Source organism: Heloderma suspectum, chromosome 2 (genome assembly GCF_057233095.1).
Source record: "Heloderma suspectum isolate Gila_16-S chromosome 2, 16-S_ref, whole genome shotgun sequence".
NCBI lineage: Eukaryota > Metazoa > Chordata > Lepidosauria > Squamata > Helodermatidae > Heloderma > Heloderma suspectum.
The window spans coordinates 117,009,724-117,028,510 of NC_139459.1; the positions used below are offsets into that span (position 1 = coordinate 117,009,724).

At 44.1% G+C, this 18,787-nt stretch overlaps 1 protein-coding gene across 15 annotated transcripts in view; it reads right to left on the reverse strand.

Moving 5' to 3' along the window:
• Nucleotides 1-18,787, reverse strand: part of ELAVL2 (ELAV like RNA binding protein 2) — a 168,521-nt gene that overhangs the window by 24,892 nt on the left and 124,842 nt on the right. For all 15 annotated transcript variants that reach the window (XM_084834607.1, XM_084834602.1, XM_084834595.1 and 12 more), the window contains one exon: nucleotides 18,454-18,557. In XM_084834607.1, coding sequence (XP_084690733.1) covers nucleotides 18,454-18,557 — 104 coding nt within the window. The remainder of the gene's footprint in view (nucleotides 1-18,453; nucleotides 18,558-18,787) is intronic.

Here is an 18,787-nt window from a genome sequence, read left to right on the forward strand (position 1 = left end):
CAAGGAGACAGTGGTGCCCTCATGGATTTACAGATTATCTAGTTTTAACTCAACTAACCCTCACAAGATGGACAGGTGACTTAAAAAGATTCCTGCCAAGAAACCATGGATTGAATGTAATACAAATAATGTGAGCACAAGCGAGCAACTAGAAAATGGCAGAGCTGACACTTTTCCTCCTCCTAGTACGAGCTCTTTGTCAGCCACATTATGAGGTAAAAACAATGATGATCTAATCAGATCTGACAAGTTGGCCAATTTTTTTTTTTAATTATCAAGAAGACTATTTGAAATATGGATTTACATCTACTGCGATTAACGACGAACCTCGCCCTAAGTGTATGTTGGGTCTTAAGACATTAGCTAATGACAGTTTGAAGCCATCACGATTAGCAAGACATTTAAAAACTCAGCATGCAGAACATGAAGACAAACTTCTACAATTTTTTCAGCGATGTTTAAAGTCATGTGATACTCAATCCACTAAACAATGATAAAAAGTTTAGAAGCCTCTTTTGAGGTTTCTTACGTAATAGTGAAAGACAAAAAGCCTCATGCCATTGGGGAAACACTTGTTCTTCCTGCTGCAGTAAAGACGGCTGAAATAAAACATGGAAAACAATATGGCGACAAACTAAAATGCATTCCTCTGTTAGCCAATACTGTTGGAAGATGCATAGAAAATAGTGAAGATTTGAAAAACCAAGCATTAGAACAAATTACGTAGTGTGGGTGGTTTGCTATACAGTTGGATGAAAGTACAGATGTTTCTAACATGTCTCAACTTACAGAATTTGCTAGATTCTGTTTCAATAATGAAATATACAAAGAACTACTTTTTTGTGGCCACTGAAGACGTACCGGAGAAGACACATTCTGAACAGTAAATGACCTCTTTAATAAAAACAATGTTTTATGGAAAAACTGTGAAAGTGTAACCACTGATGGAGCAGCTGCTTTGACTGGAATAAAGAAAAGGATTCCACGATAAGGTTACAGAGATAGTACCACATGTGAAATTCATTCATTGCATCAGTCATAGGCAAGCTATTGCAGCAAAGAAGTTGGAACCAGAAGTGCTACAGGATGTCATAAATGTGGTTAATTTTATAAAAGCAAGACCTTTAAATAGTAGAAACTTTACAGTATTTTATAATAAGATGGGGAGTGACCATGAAAATCTTTTGTTCCACACAGAGGCTGGCTGGTTATCTTGTGGCAAAATGCTTAAAAGAGCTGTTGAACTTAAAGATGAGTCATGCATTTTTCTTTTACAAAATGACAAGTGTTCCAAATTTGCTGACCTTTTCTGTGATGACAAGTGGCTGTCAGTAGCACGCTACCTAGAAGATTATTTTTTTAAAAAAATCAACGTACTTAATCTGTCCCTTCAAGGTAAAGGTGATGTTTTAACAATGAGTGAGAAAGTAACTGCCTTTCAAGAGAAACTCATTCTATGGAGAGAGCATTTTGAAAACGGATGTTTGGAGGTGTTTCCATCAGTATGTGATTTTGATGCGGAAAATGATGTAAGTGTGTCACCTATAAAAACTCTTATATCTGCACACTTTAAAAACTTGGAAGTGGAATTTTCTAACCTGTTTAAAGATCTTCCAAACAAAGAGTTTCAGTGGGTTTTGAACCCATTTGTTAAAGATTAGCTTGCAAGAACTGGTTGACATCAGGAAGATGGAAATTTACTAGCTGAATTTCAACTAAACCTTTGCATAATTGGTGGATAGGATAAAAAAATGAGTATCATGATTTAGTAAGTGCAGCCAATGATGCACTTCTTCCATTTGGATCTACGTATCTTTGTGAAGTGTCTTTTTCAGCTATGACAGCCAATAAAACCAATTATCGAAATAAACTGAACTTACAACCAGACCTTCGAATCGCTGTACCACAAAGTGTTAAACCAAAATTTTCAAAAATAATGAATTATATTCAATTACATTGCTCTCACTAAAAATATTGCTATTGATATTGTTTTAAGTGAGAGCAAAAAGGGGTTTTGTACCACGAATAAACAAACATTTTTAAAATAGTTTTTATTTTATTTTATTTCATCTTTATCTCATCCTGTTTCATTTTTATTTTTGTGTATGTTTTATAATGTACATAATATATTAGTACAGTAGTACATGTATATAATTTATGAATAAATATACATGTATTGGGGGTGCGTGCTCAAATTTTTTCACTGATAGGGGTGTGTGGTCAAAAACGTTTGGAGACCACTGCCCTAGAGAGTGTCTGGGGGGACATAGGATTGTTCGATTTCTGGGCTCTGACCTTGTAGTCCAGAAACCACACTCCCCACACCCTCCCCCTTGTAGCCAGCACAGTTCTGGCTATGTCTCCATGCTTAGATATGGAGAGCAGACTGGGGAAAAGGGGGCATTCCCAGGTGCAGGGAGGAGAAGAGACTGCAGTGGTGGCTAAACAAAATTTCCTATTGCTGCTCCAGCTTCCTTCCCTCCCCCTCTGAAGTGCCATTGCTAGCAGAAAAAAATTGCCCATCTAGCAGAAATGCAGGGCAGCTGGAGAGCGGAGGCAAAGATTGCTTCTGCACTCCAGCCACACTGCACTGGATACTCGGCAGCCTCCGAGTTCAGAGGCTGCCGACTATCGTCATAGAATTGCGCCCTAAAGGTGAAATACTACACATGTTTAGATATGGCTGTCGGAGGGATGGTGGGAGTTGTAGGCCTTTTTTTCTGTCTAAATACACATAGGATTGTGCCCTAAACTTCTGAAAGAAAAAAGCCAAGCTATTTTAAATACTATTGAACATTCTAAGTCTTTCATATGCAAGCTTAAATTAATGAGCCCAGACTTGGGAAGCCTATTTTCAATTCTGACCTCTAACTTTAATTTAGCATAGCAAGGGATAATTTTCACCACATGTATTAGGGTCAGAAGTACAACTATTACAGTGGACAACCATCCAGGACAATACGTTTGAGGGCAGCCTGTGAAGGGCTCAAATGGTGGGTTAGATCCACTGAATTTGTAGTAATTATATGGAATATTTCTGTATTTAGTTTCTGCTTTGTGGGTTCCAGTTATTATGAATTTAACCAGTCCACTGAACCTTTCTAATCGCAATCCCAGTGCCTATCAATCTGAAAGCAAAATGAAGCTACCCAAAAATAAGGGAGTTGTTTCTACATACTTGGGGGAATCCCAAGGTATCAAGAAGTAAAAGAAAAGACTGTAAATTAAAAGAAAAACACATGTTTAAAATGTACAAAAATGGCCCCAAAAGGACTCGTGAGCTTTGAGGATCACATTGAACACCTTGCTGCTACCCTTTGTTGGAAGCAGGGGAGAGACAACAAGCAACTGCCTAACAATAGCTATAGTGTCACATATTTACAGTTCCTTGGATGTGTGTGTCCCCAGAAGACACATGAGCTATTACAGTGAGATGGTTTTTCTGAGAAGGACTTTGTTCCTCCAGGGCCAAACAGGTAGGCCCTGTTGGGTGTATGGCCGATTTACTTCGAGGGCTAGAAGGTTGAGATTGTGGTTCCAGCCACTTGGACTAACTCCATAGCATCATGACTTTGTGGAGCTAAAACTACGACAAAAAAGATCTGACCTCATGTATTTCTATTTCAAATTATTTTATTGTACATATTTAATATATTTCTATCATTCCTTTCTACCCAATTTGGACCAAAGTGGCTCATAACCATAAAATTTCATATAAACTGGAAAAAAAAGTCAGTGAAAAACTGTCACACAAAAAAGTGCATGCTAAAACTTTATTCCATAAAGGTCTGGTTGAAGGAAGTAGAAGGCTTTCACTTCCTTTCTAAAGCGCCAAGGGAGTTCAGGAGAGCATGCAACAAATGAGGTACAAGCCAGGGTGGATCGATTCAAATGACGTCAATTTAAATCCTTTCTGATTAAACACACTAAGAAACTTGGATAATTTAAATCACTGATCAAGTTTACAACTTTCCAATTCATATGGTTCCTGAACAGACATACTAACTGGTTGTGGTAACAAGAACAAAACACAAAACATCTGTTTGCAACTAATTAGAGTTTTTATACTACCCTGGAGCAGAGTTTAAAACCCTTGTGTTCCCTGCACTACATAATTTTTATTTGTTTAGAAAAGCAATTATGAAATTACAAGTTCACAAATGTGCTGTTGATTTCACCATGGTGAATACATCTTTTAATAGCCCCACACTTCTACAGGTTCGGGAAAAGAGTGGGAACTCTCCCTATTGTCACACTAAACCACAAAGACATAGGAAAGCAGCAAGGTCACTGTTTCTGAAGTCCAACACAAGAGGAAGAACTCACTGTTTTCCACACAACTTTGAGGTGCACAATGATAAGAGAGAGTTCCACATCATTTCCAAAGCCTGTTGAAGAGTGGCAACTTTCCATGATGCTGTGCTGATTTCTTATAGTTGTGCTGCACTTCTGAGGCACTCAGGATGCATTTGGATGCAATGCCAAAACATGGTTTAGGACAGGGGTGGGCAGCTTCTGGCTCTCCAGATGTTTTGGCCTACAACTCCCATCAGCCCTAGCCAACACAGACAATAGTGAGGGATGATGGGAGCGGCAGGATAAAATATTTGGAGGGCCACTAAACACTGGTTTAGTGTTATGAGAATGAGCTTAGCTTCTCTGCAGGTTCACACCCTCCCCATCACTCCTTTTTCTGTGTAATCGCAAGGAGGAGTTGCCACTCCCATTTTGGATTAACTGCATCTTAGTGTCTTGTCTGAACTCCAAACTGTTGCTAATCTGTAGTTAGCTGAACTTCACAAAATATTGTTTGAAGGTAACCAACCAGTTAAGATAAATCATAGCTTGTCTGGATTTGGATGACAGGGCAGCTACGGATAATCTAAAAGCAGAAGTAAAGCAGTTACCCCAATGCAGCCAAGCTGGAGGAGAGAGATGGAAAGAGCACAGGAGCCTGAGGCTCACTGAAGCTTGTTATCACAATGCTGGACTATGGTTTAGTGTTACATCTGAACCATCCCAGTGTCATAATCCATAATGCTTTGCCACAATCATTTTTGCTCCTGGTTCTTTCTAGTATGTAGAAAAGCAGGCTTTCACAGGTGCATCCAAACAAGTTTCCAGTCTTTCATGCTTGGGAGCCTGGGAAGGAGCGATGTGTTCCTTCCTCTGCTTGCACACACAGCCTAATGACGACAATCGATGGTTTTCTGTTGCATGCTAACCAAACTATGGTTTGACCAAGCCTTTCAAAACCAGGACTGCAAACTACCGTAGAAGGAAGGGGAAGGGAGTGCATGAGCACAGGGCTCACTATCGATCCTCTGATACCTGAATGCCGCCAATGTGTTTGACAGATTCAGGTTTAACAGACTATGGCTACAGACTTAATAAGCCTGTATTATAATCAGCTTTCAAAGAAAACACTTTTTTTTTAACTTATAAAATTGTATCCACCCTAGTGCAACCACAGAAAAGGCTCTGCTCTTTACAGATATCAAACTCTGTTTCTTTTCCACATCCTCAGGTCTTGCAAATGGAAAAAATACATATCCTTAAAAAAAGAACAAGGGCATGCCACAACTCAGAATCAAGGCAGGAATGTATACGAGTTAATTGATCTGCAAAGTGTCTTGCAAATTGGTCACAGAGACTGAGTTCACACAACAGAATAACCCAAAGTCAAGGATGAGTGTGGGTTGTCACAAGAACATAAGAAGAGCCACGCTGGATCAGACCAAGGTCCCATCTAGTCCAGCATTCTGTTCACACAGTGGCCGACAAGCTGGGAACCCAGAAGCAGGATATGAGTGCAGCAGCACCCTCCTGCCCATGTCCCTCAGCAACTGGTGCACATAGGCCTACTGCCTTTGATACTGGAAGTAGCACATTGTGATCAGGACTAGTAGCCACCGATAGCCTTGTCCTCCATGCATTTGTCTAACTCCCTTTTAAAGCCATTCAAATTGGTGGCCATCGCTATGTCTTGTGGTAGTGAATTCCATAGTCTAACTATATGCTGTGTGTAGAAGTACTTCCTATCTGCCCTGAACCTCCCACCAACCAGGTTCATGGGATGACCTCAGGTTCCAGTATTATGAGAGAGGCAGAAAAATGCCTCCCTATCCACATTCTCCATACCATGCATAATTCTGTCATTCAACCGTGGATTGCTGAACTGTGGGTTGTTGTGTGTGAACTCAGCCGTGCTAACAAACCATGGTTTCTTAGCCATGAACAACAAACAGAACCCATGGTTCTATTCCTGTGGGTTATTCCTAGTTAATAAATGATGGTTTGTTAGCGTGTTGGATTTACACATCATAACAACTGATAACAACTCACACTCAAGCCATATTCAATCTTGAGTGTGGATTGTCGTGTTGTGCAAGTCCAGCCAGTGGGTAATCAAGAGCTCCTCTCCCACACCTTGGCAGCCAAACGGACAGAAAAAGAGAATAGCATTTTTATGGATTATGGTGCCCTGCCACCACATGGACTCACCCTCCCAATGCACATGCCACACCAAGTACCTAGCTGGTAGGATTTAGCCCCACACTAGGCCTATTGCATCCAAACTATTGCATCCTCAGTCTCAGACTCAGTGGCATTCATCAAGATAGCCCTGCATGTGCTTTGTGCACATGCATATGAGAGAATGAATGCATGCACGCACATAGCAAATAATGAACTCAAAAACAAGTAGTCTCTTTGAAGGGTACGTCCCTATAGTCAGCCCAACCTTTTGAGAGAGAAAGCAAAGATCTATTTTACTGTACCTACATTATCTAAAATACCTAGCCATAGGTATCTAAGTATACACCAGGCTTCTGTTATCCTGGAAAATTGCCAACTGGCTCACATACACAAAGAAAATTCAAAATCTAAGTGAGAGATGGCATTTTAACAAGCATTTCATGTACGTACTTCAAAACCGAACACAAATTCTGTTAAACCACCATCGCACATGTATTTAACCTAGAACATCAGACTTGCTGGTATTTCACTATATAAAACCTCTCTACCTGAGGTTTTTGTTCACAAGAGTCAGAAAATATTCAACCAAAGCACATGTTACCTTAAAGACGTAGAAAGCAGCGACTTTGTTTTTACTCAAGGTAAGTGCAGGGTCCCAATCCACATCAGGACTCTAGTGTGGGGGTAGAGGGCTTTACCCCTTCTACCCCACCACACAAACACTGCGGTCATGATCACCCCCCCTTGTATCTACAATATATGCTGCCAAATAGTGACCCATTTGTTTAAATACTTGATTATTTGGCAGCCCCCCCCCCCATTGATTAGGACTCCACTGTGTGGGGGGGAATGGTCAAAGACTCAATGCTAGGGTTCTGATGGGGAGCCCTGCACTTACTCTCAAGTTAAAAATAAAAAGTAGCTGCTTGTTATGTCTTTAAAGTAATTGGCGTCATTGTTCATTTTGTAGCAAAACCGCAAATTAGAAATATTTGCTCAAGCACTTGTGCAAGCACTAGTGGAAGAATTTGTGCAGTGCTGTAAATTCTATATCAGTTTTCATGCTTGTGAAAGGTGATAATGATCTCTGGATGTAGGTTCACTTCCCCCCCGCAATGTGAGTGGGGTGTAAAATAACACTTCCAAGTTCCACAAGCGGAAAGGCTCTTTTGGATCAAACCATAAAAAAAAAATCACAGGAAACTAACATCACATTAAACTTTTAGAAACCAGGCCTGCACATGGCCAAAATAAGTTTTCAAATGTCTAGATCCCAGGATAACAATGTCATTAGAGTAAGCGCCAAGGAATATTTCATCTAGTTAGATAGTTGCGGCAAAAATAATTATAGTTAGGACAAGCTAATGCCTAGGAATGTTTCACAGCCTTACTTCTAATTGAAGCGTTGTTAACACAGGAGTTAGGTCATCATATTATGCCACAGTGTGAGAATACTGTATGGAGTATTCAATATATTACCCATTATGTAAAAAAGAAGTTAAAAATGTGAACACATCTGAAATGGTTAACATTTCTTTATAACATAATTTACAGTGCAATCCCTTACAAGTTTAATCAGAAGTAAAGCCTATTGATTTTAGTGGGACTTACTCCCAGTCAAGTATGTATAAGATTGCAGCTTTAGACTGTCATTAGAAATTACAAGGTAACATTACAGGCGGCAGGAGAGCCTTTGTTAGGCAAATGCTCAATGTGTTTTACACCCTGATCCTATGCATGCACACTCTGAAGGTTCAATGGAGCTTACTCCCATGTAAATGTGCACTGAACTGAAGTTTTGAAAGAATGAGTGAGAAGTTAAGAGTTTATAGTCAGGTTAATCAGATGATGTCAGGGTGGACACTGAGCCCATAGAATCCCAGAGTAGTTCTGATTCGGAGGAAGAGCAGTCGCTCCTGGGAGAGGAGCACGCCCCTTTTTCCCAGGGCCCGCAGCTGACAGAGATTCCTCCCACCCACATTCCTAGATTAGAAAGCAGTCCAGGGGGTGACCCAGCACCGATAGCAGACTGGTTGGATGCACAGCGCAGACGCAGAGAGCGGCGCCAAATGGAGAGCGCGGAAAGGAGGAGTAGCGCCCGGTTGGCGCGAAGAACGGTTGCGCCCAGAGGATCCAAGGGAAAAGGGGAGGGATTCTCCCTAGTCCTTATATTCAGGGGTCTGCCAGTAATTGCTTTTCAAACGGGGACCAACTGTTCCAACTTAGGGCATAGGGATGCTGCTGCTCAGATCTAGTTGCTACCTGTAGAGGTGTAAGTTGTAAAAGAAGAATAAAGCTTTGAAAAGAATCCCTTTGTCTGCGTCTGGACTTGGCTACTGGATTAGACTGAGAGAGCCCTCCAAGGAGCCCTTGACAGCTTGGTCCCCGTTCCTCTTTTTTTTTCTCTCCTCTCTCCCTCTCTTCTCCTACTGCCTTATGGAGGGTGCCGGGAACCCAACGGTGCAAGCTCTGGCGCAAGAAAACCAGATGCTCCGTGATCAGATGGCTCAACTGACGGCTGCCGTGCAGAATCTACAGGCAACGTTTCAACCCCCCCCCCTCCGATTCCCCCATGCCGCAAGTGCCCAGTGGCGTTGCCAGAGAAGTTTTCCGGTGAGAGAGGACTTTTGCAAGATTTTCAGGGCCCAGTCAGAGCTGTACATGCATCTTAGACCTGAGGATTTCCAGACGGAACAGGTTCGTGTGGGTTTTGTTATTAATCTACTGTTGGGCATGGCCGCTAAATGGGCTTCGGGACTTCTTCTCGCTAATGACCTCCTGCTTGGGGACTATCAAGGTTTCATGACAGCCATAGCACGTTTTTTCGGTGACCCGCTGTGCACGCAGATGGCTTCTCAGGAGATTCGCCGCCTCCGGCAGGGCAAGGACTCAGTTTCCAGCTACGCGACAACCTTTCGCTCGCTGATGCAGGATTTACAATGGAATGATGCCGCGCTAGTGGCTCAGTTTTTGGATGGTTTGAACGACGAGATCTTAGGTGAGTTGGCGTGCACGCCCTGCCCACCTACTTTGGAGGAGCTCATCCAGACCTGCCTTCAGATAGACAGTCGACTGGAGGGGCGCCGCCAGACCCGGCAGGGCGCCGCCAGACCCGGCAGGGCGCCGGGAACTAGGATTTCCCTCCTCCCATTCCCCGTTTCCTGCCTCCTTCCCCACCCCCCGCTCTGGTGCTGGAGGTGGAGGAGACCCCGATGCAGCTGGGGGCTACCCGAGCCTCACTGCCGCCAGAGGAGCTTCAGCGCCGGCGAGCTGAGCGCCCATGTTTTCGATGTGGAAGTCTGGGGCATTTCGCCAAGACCTGCCCAGTTAAATCCACGGCTCTGCTGCCTCCTCCTCCTCCTCATCCCCAGGCTTGACTAGACTGCCCCCCAAGCTTGCTGGGAGCCTCCAGTGTGGGGGTCAGCTCCCCACCGGCTGGGCGCCTTCCCCAACCCCCCCCCACCCTCCCATCTGAGGTTGTATGTTCACCTCCTCTCCCCACAGCGGGGTGGGGTGGAGGCACTAGCTTTAGTGGACTCAGGGGCTATGACCAGTTTCATGGATGAGACCTTCGCCCTCTTACACGGGATTCCTACCCTGCCCCTTCCTGCCCCCTTCGCAGTGCAGACCATTGATGGGCATCCTCTCTCTTCGGGCGAGGTGACCCGTATTACAATTCCAATCACTCTACGCGCCCAGTCACACGTTGAGCAGATTCAATTTCACTTAGCCAAGGTTCCCTTATACCCAATTGTGCTGGGTTTTTCCTGGCTCTCTAAGCACAACTCTCAAATTTCTTGGGGGTTTCGGCAAATGGAGTTTGCATCTCCCTACTACTGGGAGCATTGCCTCATGGAGGAGGCGCCAGTCCATGCCCAGGCTTTCACCCTTCCCCCCCCTCCTTCTCTGCTTCTGGCAGTCCTTCAGCTACCGTCATCCTCCCAGAGAAGTATGCAGCTTTTCGGCATGTGTTTGACAAGAAGGAGACCGACCGGATTCCCCCCCAAGGGGTTGCGCCCAGAGGATCCAAGGGAAAAGGGGAGGGATTCTCCCTAGTCCTTATATTCAGGGGTCTGCCAGTAATTGCTTTTCAAACGGGGACCAACTGTTCCAACTTAGGGCATAGGGATGCTGCTGCTCAGATCTAGTTGCTACCTGTAGAGGTATAAGTTGTAAAAGAAGAATAAAGCTTTGAAAATAATCCCTTTGTCTGCATCTGGACTTGGCTACTGGATTAGACTGAGAGAGCCCTCCAAGGAGCCCTTGACAGCTTGGTCCCGGTTCCTCTTTTTTTTCCTCTCCTCTATCCCTCTTTTCTCCTACTGCCTTATGGAGCGTGCTGGGAACCCAACGGTGCAAGCTCTGGCGCAAGAAAACCAGATGCTCCGTGATCAGATGGCTCAATTGACAGCTGCCGTGCAGAATCTACAGGCAACGTTTCAACCCCCCCCCTCCGATTCCCCCATGCCGCAAGTGCCCAGTGGCGTTGCCAGAGAAGTTTTCTGGTGAGAGAGAACTTTTGCAAGATTTTCAGGGCCCAGTCAGAGCTGTACATGCGTCTTAGACCTGAGGATTTCCAGACGGAACAGGTTCGTGTGGGTTTTGTTATTAATCTACTGTTGGGCATGGCCGCTAAATGGGCTTCAGGACTTCTTCTCGCTAATCTTGTTTGACAAGAAGGAGACCGACCGGATTCCCCCCCAAGGCCTGGCGGCAGCTGTGGTACCTCACTCTTGGGAAGAGCTCCTTCACTCTGCACAGGCTCAGGATGATTTTGTTTGCACAAAGGTGCAGGAATTGGGGCTAGCCTCTGCCCCCCCCACCCCCTTTTCTTTGCGAGGTGGCCTGCTTTACCATTCCGGCCGGGTCTATGTGCCTTCTAGACCCCTCTGCGAGAGGGTCCTCCATCAGTGCCACGACTCCCCCACAGCGGGGCATTTTGGCGTCGCCAAGACCCTGCATAGAGTGACTAGGGAATTTTGGTGGCCTCGTGTGTGTCAGAATGTCAAGTCCTATGTCGCCTCCTGCCCAACCTGCCAGCGAGCGAAGGCCCCCTCAGGCAAGCCCACAGGCTTGCTTCACCCACTGCCTACCCCCTCAGGACCTTGGAAGCTGCTCTCCCTTGACTTCATCACTGACTTGCCTCGCTCACACGGTAAGACCACTATTCTGGTGGTGGTGGATTTGTTTTCTAAGATGGCCCATTTCATCCCCTGCTCGGGGTTGCCCACAGCCAGGGAGATGGCGGAGCTGTTCGTGACGCATGTTTTCCACTTCCACGGATGGCCCAAGGGCCTCATTTCTGATAGGGGGGCCCAATTCACTGCCCATTTCTGGAGGGAGCTACTGGCGTTGCTCCATGTGACGCTCCGTCTTTCGTCCGCCCACCATCCACAGACGGACGGTTAGACCGAGCGCGCCAATGCTACTCTGGAACAATATCTGCGCTGTTATGTCAATTACCAGCAAGATGACTGGGTTTCCTTGCTGCCTGTCGCAGAATTTGCTTATAACAATGCCTGCCATGCTTCCACCCACCAAACTCCATTTTTTGCCGATTTTGATTACCACCCCAAGGCCTTCCCGTCCACCCTAGCTCCCTCTTCGGTGCCAGCGGCCCAGGACTTTTTAGCGGAGTTGCGAGCGGTACACCACCTCTTACGGGATTCCCTCGAGCAAGCCAAGACAGCCTACAAGGCCTCGGCAGACCGGCGGCGCCAGCCGGGTCCGTCTCTGCAACTGGGGGACTGGGTTTGGTTGTCCACCCAATACCTCCCCTCTCACTCGCCCGCACGGAAGCTTGCGCCTCGCCGCACGGGGCCTTTCCAGGTTACGGCCCAGATTAACCCTGTTGCTTTTCGCCTGGCTCTCTCCCCCTCCATGAAGATCCATCCTGTTTTTCACCAGTCCTTGCTGTCCCCCCTGATTTCTGGCGATCCTCATCGCTCAGTCGGCTCCCCCCCACCGCCAGTGCTGGTGGAGGGGGAGGAGGAGTTTGAGATCGTGGAGATTCTGGACTCCCGCCTTTCTCGTGGCCGCTTGCAATATCTGGTTGACTGGAAGGGGTATGGGCCTGATGAGCGATCCTGAGAACCCGCAGAAAATGTGCATGCTCCGTTGCTGCTGCGGCACTTCCACCAGCTGTACCCCCACAAGCCCGGAGCCCCAAGGGAGGAGCAGGAGGGGGGGCCTCATGGGAGCGGGGATGATGTCAGGGTGGACACTGAGCCCATAGAATCCCAGAGTAGTTCTGATTCGGAGGAAGAGCAGTCGCTCCTGGGAGAGGAGCACGCCCCTTTTTCCCAGGGCCCGCAGCTGACAGAGATTCCTCCCACCGGCATTCCTAAATTAAAAAGCAGTCCAGGGAGTGACCCAGCACCGATAGCAGACTGGTTGGATGCGCGGCACAGACGCAGAGAGCAGCGCCAAATGGAGAGCGCGGAAAGGAGGCGTAGTGCCCGGTTGGCACTCAAAGAACAGTTGCGCCCAGAGGATCCAAGGGAAAAGGGGAGGGATTCTCCCTAGTCCTTATATTCAGGGGTCTGCCAGTAATTGCTTTTCAAACGGGGACCAACTGTTCCAACTTAGGGCATAGGGATGCTGCTGCTCAGATCTAGTTGCTACCTGTAGAGGTGTAAGTTGTAAAAGAAGAATAAAGCTTTGAAAAGAATCCCTTTCTCTGCGTCTGGACTTGGCTACTGGATTAGACTGAGAGAGCCCTCCAAGGAGCCCTTGACAGATGATAACCCTTTGCAGCCTAAACGAAGAGCCCTAAACAAAGGGTTTTACCTGTGAAAAATCTGGCTTCATCATGAATTCTGATTAAAATCAAGCCCAGAGTATACCTTTTCCAAATTCTATGGACAGAGTTGCAATTATTTAAATTGAAGAACTGCGTCTTCAGTAGACACTAGCTTGTGAAACTCATGCCAGCAAAAGTTTAAGAGCACGATCCTATCCCAAAGCTCACAAGCCTCTGAATTCAGAGGCTTACGGGCATCCAGTGGAGAGCAGGAGTGGCGGAGATGATCTTCACCTCTGCACTCCTCCCGCTCTGCATTTTTGCTAGATGGGCTTTTTGCCCATCTAGCTGGGGTGCTGCGGAGGGGGAGGGAAGAAGGCTGGAGAGACCTGGGGATATTTCATAAGCCAACCTCTCCAGTCCCCTCCCCACCCACAGAAATGTACCCTTACCTCCTCTCCAAGGTCGATTTTGCAACCTCAGAGAGGCAGCTTACGCAGTTCTTTCTGTGTCAGCTGAGAAAGGGGGGGGGAGCATGGCTTCCTGGATCCAAGGTCAGAGTGCTGTCTCTGACCTCGGATCCAGGAATCCAAAATAACCTATGGCCCCTGCAAACACTGTCTAGGAGCCATAGGATCACTCCCTATACTGAATCAGACCATTGGTCTATGTAGCCAGGTATTGTTGATGCTGACTGGTAGCAGGTTTCCAGGGCTTTAGGAAGACATTTTTCCTGCCCTACCTGGAAATGTCAGGGATTGAACCTGGGACCTTCTACACGGAAAGCATGTGCTCTACCACTGTGCTATGGCCCTTTTCACAGTCATTCATTCTTCACTTTTGCAACAACATTTCTTGGCCAGGGAATTAAAATAGGTATCTTACTGTCAAGAATCCATTTTCCCCCACATGTTCGATTTTGGACCAGAAAACGTAAGTACTGATAGTACTTGGCACTTTAATAAAATTGCAGAATATATCTGCAGCGGGGGAAATTAGTCTTAGAAACTAGAAAGGGAAAATGTAAGTCAAAAGCCATGAAATGAATAGAACTTCTTAGAAAGTTAATTTCATGTGTGCATTAAACTAAATAATTAAGTTACTGAGTTGTTAATACATAACTTAAGTCCAACGAAGGTGATAACTGTTTTGAAAATCCTTTCTATTTTGCTGAAGTGTCATGGTGGAATTGAACTTCACAACCATCTAACAGAATACAACCCTCTGCTACCAATGCCAGCTAGAACTTGTAGACTTCCTGCTCTTACAAGTTGTTCCTCAGGTTGTTCTAATGTAGACAGTGTCAACATTCAACACAAACACCCATGAAAAGCTTCTGAGTTCTGCTCAGGAAACTGTCATACAATTGTGATCACCATACAATTGTGTAGAAAGGTTAGAGGATCAACCCCTCAGTGATGAGAACAGCAAGCCTCAAATTTTGATCATCAACTGACTAAACAGGGGTGACTTTATCTTAAAGTAGCTCAACTATCTTTTCTTATTGTAAAGCTAAGATTCTTGAGAAACTAGAATGAAGGCCTCATTTTTACTGGTTATGGTGGCTAGGAAGACCAATTCCTAATTCGGATCAGGACCAAACACTCTGGGCGGGGGATATTAAACCTTCCCCCCATTTTCCTCCAAAATTCCCCCCCCCCCCAAAACACACAGGAAAGGGCGGGGGTAAAAAAGAACAAAAAGTTTCCAATATGTGTGAATTTAAAATAAACTATGTTAAAAATGGGGAAGACATTTTCTGTAATTTAGAAGTCTGACAAAACAGTTCTAGGGTGCAATCCTATGCATGTTTAGACAGAGAAAAGGCCTACAATTCCCAGCGTTCCCCAGCCAGCCATTCTGGGAGTTGTAGGCCTTTTCTCTGTCTAAACATGCATAGCATTGCACCCTTACTTACTTTAAATTTAGAATGGTTCTTACCCTGCTCTTCATACAAGGTCTCACAGTTTACAACGTTAAATAGCCTCCACAAACTCAACCAATAATATAACAAACAAAACAATTCTAATTTTAACCCCCACTCCCCATACACAGAAAGGAAAAACACCTTTCCTTTGTTCCAATACAAATTGTTATTCTGCTTCACATCTGCAGAAGCACTTCACTTTATCTTGAGACTACAGTCCTGTGGTATTTAATTACCCTGTCAAGAGCACTAAATGGTTTGGCACCAAGCCCTTTCCCTCAATCTCTGCTGATTGATAGCATCAATAAAATTCACTCATTTTAATTAAACCTCCAAATAGGATCTCCTTTTGCCACTCACTAGGATCAATGTTCTTTAATATGGAAGGAACAAAACACAGAGGTTGTGAGGGTGCTTCTTCCTCACCTTCACAGTTCATTTCCTTCAGATGTTCTAAAGAGATTTTATACAACGCATACATATTTCACAGTTCTCTTGACACGTTGGTTAATGGAAAAGATCACCATTAAAAATTGTCATCTACCGAAGATTACTTCCTACCTATATGTTTTTGCAAATATATACACTAAAAGGAGATAGTGCTATTTTCTTCCAAAGCAGTATGTATAGACTCTACCATCAGACAGCTGTCATTCAAACATGTATCCCATTCTGAAACCACATTTATATTCAAAAGTTTGCATTAAATATGGAAGGCTCTTGAAGAAGATATTACACTAGTGTATTTGTTTTGAAGTAACTGATACTGCAAGGCTAGATATGCTAGATAATGGACTAGATATATTATAATAATATATATTATTATATATTATTATAGTAATATAGTGCCGTCTGTTTTAAATCATAAGATGCCTTTTTAGCATGTGCATTTTTCCTTTCTTGTTACTTGCAGTTTTAACTTTACTTCAAAAGAAGATACCATGTTAAGTATTCCCATGAAAAAAGTGAAAATGAAGCAAAAAAGAAAAGAAAAAATGTCTTGAGAATCAATACCCTTTGAACTGAAGTCCTTAATGGGATTTGTTGTTTTCTAACATGTATAACAAGGTATGGCAATAAACAATTTTCTATAACTGGACAGTTACAGCATTGGTCATTGTTAGATCATTGGAGTAGAAGGAATGGAGAAAATTTTTCAATCTCCTTCTGCTACTCCTTCATAATGGTAATGCGTCTACAATTTTTAAATATTGCAGTGGGAAGAAAACCTGCAGACTTAATTTGAAGATTTTTAAAAAAATCTATATTCCCCTGACAGGTGATAATTATACACAAACACATTAATAGTCAATTTAGAAGTGTAATGTGAAGAAACGTTCTGTGTGAGGAAGAAGAAATATTTGCCCAGCCTTTGCCCCACGGAGAATTAACTCTCACTTGCACTATGGATTCAAGAATGGAATGTGTGTTGGCTGACAAAAGATCTATGAAGAATTCTTCAAATATAAATATTTAATGCTTGTGAACCGTCTTAGAGAGCTTCAGCTATTGGGCAGTATAGAAATCAAACAAACAAACATTCCTGCTCTAAGTCCTCTCTATGGCCAGGTTCAGGAACCTGGACCTCTAGATATTGTTGTCTAGCTCCCATCAGCCCCAGGAAGCATGGCCAAGGGGCATGGATGATAGGAGCTGGAGTCCAACAACATCTGGAAGGCAAAGGTTCCCCACTCCTGCTCTGTGGTCATCACATAAATCCCATTTATGAAAAGTCCCAACTTGTTTTTCTTATTTACAGTATGGTTTGTCTTCCCACCAATGTGCCAAACCTTGAGTAGAACCACAGTAAAAACTTTGCATACTAACATCACCCGGCTAGGTGACTTTCAACCTGTTCTGTAGGAGCTTGCACTCCCCCTAAAAGATCAGGTTCATAGTTTGGACCCAGAACTGTCACTTGAGACACAGGTGGACTCAGGGGCACGGAACACCTTTTATCAACTTAGGCTGATATACCAACTACACCCTTATCTTGACAGAGATAGCCTAGCTGTAGTTATCTATGCTCTCATAACCTCTCATCTGGACTACTGCAATGTGTTATACATGGGGATGCCTTTGAAAACAGTCCGAAAACTTCAGCTGATCCAAAACGGGGCAGTGAGATTGATAACGGGAACTGGCCAACGAGATCACATTATGCCAGACTTTTCCAGCTGCACTGGATGCCAGTCCATGTCCGGGCCCGATTCAAAGTGCTGATATTGACAAAGAGAGCTTCAGCTATTGAGTGGTATATAAATGAAATAATTCTGCAGTTGCAGCTGGATTATCACATTGTTTAAAAAAGCGATTTAAGGCCATGGCCGCACAAACCATCACTTTAATCTAGAGAATGAACAAGCCCTTCTCGAGAACATGGGAAGTTCTCCTTGATATCATGCTGGGCCTCAGAGACGCTCAGAAAGCACCAAGACGTCATTGGTGAGTGTGTCCAAAGCATGAATCGTGATCCCCCGCTTCCCAGTTCGGAACTACAGAAAAGGGGCGGAGCATCATCTCTTCAGTGCCGGGGCCTTGAAGATGATCAGAATATTTCTAATGTCAACATAATGAAGATGCAGCAACCCTTTCTGCTGTGAACTAAAAGTAGTAAACACAACCTGTGAGAAAGCAATCCCACCTCTGATGTCAAGCACGCTATGTAGTTCTGCTCTCGGGTGTCCATGCGTACAGTGTAAAATGCCTGCAGCGGGGAGGCCTTTGCACAGAGACTTCCATGTGATTCAAAGCCTTACACTATCAGGGTTCCAAATCACATGGAATCTTCTGACAATACAGCTAAATGTGCAAAAACCTTAATGCGTGATGTCAGGGGTAGGTTTACTACTTAACACGGCCCTGTCGCCATTCACGTGTTGCATTTATTATGTTAATGCCTGAATAAGGCAAGCCTGATGGCCCATTTCTATTAGGAAAAACTGTATCTGGTGGAGCAATTGCTGCTCTTTTTTGGTTTTATTATGATGTCGTTTTATTGCATATTGTACGATGCTTTTGATTACACACTCATTCACTGCCCTGGTATTGGCAGAGATGAAGGGCAATTAAACTTTATTTTTAATAATTGATGAAATAAATTGCAAATAGAGAGGCGGGGGAGTAAATGTGGGGGAAAGTGTCGGCAGGGAAAGGATTGAGTTCTTTCTCCCCAGTAATAAAAGACCATAGCTTGTGAATAAGCCATCACTAGATCTAAACCCAGAGAACCTCTGGAAATGCATAAAACAGGTTAGTCATATGTATATTCTAGCATCAGTATTTTTTTTTCTGAATTTCTACATACTTTTATAGTTTTGGTTTGAAGTCTCAATCCATTCAGAGTGTTGATTGCCTTTTCAGCATCCTTAGGGTCGATGTAGTTCACAAATCCATATCCCAAACTCTGTCCTGATGATTAAAAAAGGGAAAATAGAAATTATTAATTTTCAGTAAAAGGCAGTTAAACTATTTTACACTGACGAAGAGGGAACCACACTAATCTTAAAAGTAATTTTCAGGAGCGCACTCATTGAAACATACAAACTGACTATTAGATGCACTTTGAAGATAGTAACAACATTCACATTTTTCATAAAACTTAAGCAGACACAAGTAGACACTGCTTATAATTTCTGAAG